At 46.1% G+C, this 4004-nt stretch overlaps 1 protein-coding gene across 1 annotated transcript in view; it reads left to right on the top strand.

The window, feature by feature from the left end:
* LOC104617490 (sodium channel protein type 8 subunit alpha-like) overlaps positions 1–4004 on the top strand; it is a 43843-nt gene that overhangs the window by 19464 nt on the left and 20375 nt on the right. The window contains 3 exon segments of the mRNA XM_010282823.1: positions 55–342; positions 741–1124; positions 2864–2999. Coding sequence (XP_010281125.1) covers positions 55–342; positions 741–1124; positions 2864–2999 — 808 coding nt within the window.

A 4004-nucleotide genomic window follows, 5' to 3' on the forward strand; every position in this document is an offset into this window, starting at 1 on the left:
ACTAAACATGGTAAGATCTGATCTATTTTTCCCTTCTCTTGCCTACACCCCCAGGCTGCTGCTATGGTCACTTCGGCAGGGACAGTCTCTGAAGATGCTGTGGAAGACGATGCGGGGGGGAGGATGTCTCGGAGCTCTTCAGAGATTTCCAAACTCAGTTCCAAGAGCGCCAAGGAGCGTCGAAACAGGAGGAAAAAACGAAAGGATAAGGAACTGTCAGAAGGAGAGGAGAAGTGTGACAACGAAAAGGTTTTCAAGTCTGAATCTGAGGATGGCATGAGGAGGAAAGCATTCAGGCTACCAGATAACAGGCTAGGAAGGAAATTTTCCATCATGAACCAGGTAGTTTTCATTTCCTTCGCTAATGTTTTTGCTTGCTTGTAGTCAGGATACTAATTCTAGTTTAGATCCTGATTAGCATGTCAAAGGAATCTGCCCACCATCTTAAACTTGCAGTGGGTCAGGAGGACGCTTACGGCCCGAATTTCCAGCCCTTGCACACACTTAGCCTGGCATAAATTGTTCCCGAGAGTAGCGAATCTAACTAGATAACTTCTTCACCAGCGTAGCTCTGCCAGCCAAGAGTGAACAACTCTTAAAGTATAGCTGCTGACTAAGTGGTGATGGTTTGTGTGGACCTGGAGAGGGAGTGAAACCACTTTAGCAGCACTTGACGACACTGCAGTGCTTTGTTTCCATACTATTCACGCTGTTGTCATTCTTTCTTTTCTCCCTCCTAGTCTCTCCTCAGTATTCCAGGCTCCCCTTTTCTCTCCCGACACAATAGCAAGAGCAGCATCTTCAGCTACAAAGGGCGGTTTCGTGACCCAGGTTCAGAGAATGAGTTTGCCGATGACGAGCACAGCACTGTGGAGGAAAGCGAAGGCAGGAGAGACTCCCTCTTCATCCCCATCCGTGGTCGTGATCGAAGGAGCAGCTACAGCGGCTACAGCGAAGGCAGCCGGTCCTCGCGAATTTTCCCCAACCTCCGCCGAAACGTGAAGAGGAACAGCACGGTGGATTGCAACGGCGTGGTGTCCCTCATCGGTGGCCCACCTTCCAGCATGCCTGGGGGACGCCTTCTGCCTGAGGTGAAAATAGATAAGGCAGCTACCAATGACAGCGTAAGGAAGTCAATGAGTAGATAGCGTAGGCATGGCGGTCTGTCCTCCTCTCCTCTCCTGTATGCCGCCCTTCGAGTGAACCAGACACCCTGGTGGAATGAGAGTTGGTCTGTCTGACCGCAGACGATAAAGTCTGTATTGGATTAAAAACCCTGTGCTTTAACTTCCCCTTTCTTTCCTTCTCAAACTCAGTGACCCGCCTTCTCCCCCTGGCTTCCTGGGAAAAAAAGGCTTGGAATTGAGTCCTCAGTTAAAGGACTAATAATAGTAGGAACCCTTGCTGTATGTCGGGGTAATTCATAGGGAGCTATTTAAAGCATGGGAATGGGGAAACCAACCCAAGTTTGTTGCAAATGTTCTCCACAAAAATATTTGGGGATTTAAAGGGAAATACAAACAATCTTTCAGCTCTCACAAAATTTTGCAAGGGAAGCTGTTAGTAAAATAAGGATTTTTTTAAAATACTCTTTTTTAGTCTTTGAATTTTCCTTGACTGTGACTTTTTGTAATTAGTTGACTGAATTGGCATTGAGTAACCTTTTTAGTGGATCAACATTTCAGAATGCAGAAGAGAAACAAAGCTCAAAAAATAGAATGTTATTTAGTGGGGTGTAAAAGAATTTGGATAAGATTGAAACAACATCATTTGAGAGATACCAAAAGCAGCTGTTTCTGAGAAAAGTCTGGTTACCATGACTATAAATTCCAAGCTATTTTTTTTTTTTAGTTATTTCAATTCTTGCAACCTGTTTGACCTTAATTAGTTATGTTAAGCATCAGTTGCTACCTGTTTTTTTCCTTCCCTAGTTAGCATGTTAACACAATGTTTTGCTTCAGTATTTAATTCTCTTTCTAACGCAGCATGAACATGGTAAGAGTAGTAATCTGCATGATGCATGTGTAAAAGGGAAGGTATTACTTAGCAGTTATTTTACTAGGTCTATAGGTAGAGAAGGTTCACCACGCAACAAGCAATCGACTGTCATGGTGGGAGAGCTGCATGGGCTGTGCAGAGACCTTGGATCGCAAGCAGACAGCGGCAAATTCCTCTAATGAGGAAAAAAAGTTAAGATTGTCTGCGCCTAACAGAGACTGGCATTTCCAGAGCAATCTTAGGAGGGCAACTGTGAGGTGCCTTTAGAAGTGCAAGTCTTTGACCTGAGGGGAGCAGGGTGGTCCTTCACGAGGGCGAAATTGAGACACGATTTCATATCCCTGTTGTGTTAGAAAATTCGCCTCATAGCGGCCTAGAGTGGGAGAAATCCCGACTAGTTCTCGGACGGTGATGTGGTTGAGCTTCTTGTATCCTACTTTTCAGCTGCTTATTTTGAAATAAATGTTGATACTGTCAAATGCTCAGTTCTTAAACCGTATTAATTTGGGTGGCTCAAATAAGGCGGGGGTGGATTTCACACTCTGACCCGGTTAAAAGAGTCACTGCCCATCTGTGCCGTCTGGTAGTAGCACAGAGTGTAGTACTTTGTACTACAGCAGTCTTCATTAGAAATGTTCTTTAAAATATAGTCCTTAATTCGTCTAAGGCTTCAAAGCACTGGTGCTAGCAGAAATGAGGGCTTGAGTTTTGGTTTGACCACTTACGTAACGTAGGAAAGTGAGAAGGATAGCAGGAACAAAGATGTTTTTCTCTCTTGGGCATACGTGCCATGTTTCTAGGCTGAGAGTATGTAAAATACTGGGAAGACTAAGAGTTTGTATTAATCATCCTATGAATTTTGCAGGGTACTACTGAAATCGAAATTAGAAAGAAACCTGGTGGGTCTCTCTTGGTCTCGATGGATCAGGTGAACGCATCCTATGGAAGAAAGGATCGAACCAACAGTGTAATGACCGGCTTGACGAATACCCTTGTTGAGGGTAGGTCCTTGAGGGTGTGCCTGTGGTATTTTCCGGTCTGTATGTATCGATTGCCCTCTCGTGGTGTGTTGTAGGAAGACGGAGGAGGTTATAACCTGGCAGTTACAGGGTGGTTCCTCACACCACATCTGCCCTGGGTTCCCTGTGCTGCAGCCGTGCTGGCTGTCCCTCGGCGTGGCCAGCGGCATGGCCGGCCACAAAACACGGGTACAGACACGGGTGTCCGCTCAGTCTGACCAAGGGGATGCCGAGTGGTAATGTTAAGCTTCACAGTTTCGTAGTGGCGTAGGGGGTCAGAGCGATAGCGGCTCTGTAAGGGAGCTGGGTGAGGGCTGTAGGGTGGGGAGCACAGGCTCAGGTCAGGCCCCGTCTCTTTGGGCAAGGGAGCACAGCAGAGATCAGTTTTGAGCCTTGGGTACCCGACAGAGAACGTGCATGCCCTTCAGATAGGCAGAATTTAGCTGCCCCTCCTCTCAACAGAGGTAAAGACAACAAAGAGTTGTAATTTTCCAATAGTGAATATGCAGCGTGGAGATTATAGGAGTAAGACAGTGTCCGATACAAGCGTTCCGACTTCTGCCATCTCCCAAGGACTGGAGAGACCCTCCTTTGCTTACAGTCCGTGGCAGAAAAAAATGAGCTGCGCTGAGAGCTGAAGTGTGACAGCTGTCAGAAGAGAAAGGGACTTCTGGATGACGGCAAGTCTGAAATGGACAGCACACGGAGATGAGATTTCCAAATATGTTATGCAGGAGCCAACAAGAATTTATGAACAGCAGCCATATGAGGTTGATGATCTCAAATTCCTACTGTCTCCTGCAATAAAATTCTATGAAAACTAAATATACTTAGAAACAGAGCAAGGTTCTGCTGCTGCTTCCCTCCTGCGCAAACGCCTACAGGCTACAGTGCTACGGTCCTCTCTTTTAGCTTTAGAAATTCCAAGGCAACTAAATACTAAGCAACCAGAGAACCAATGAGAAAGAGAGTGCAGTGGTCCTTTCC

The sequence above is a fragment of the Phaethon lepturus genome, unplaced genomic scaffold, assembly GCF_000687285.1.
Source record: "Phaethon lepturus isolate BGI_N335 unplaced genomic scaffold, ASM68728v1 scaffold13792, whole genome shotgun sequence".
NCBI classification, from domain to species: Eukaryota; Metazoa; Chordata; class Aves; order Phaethontiformes; family Phaethontidae; genus Phaethon; species Phaethon lepturus.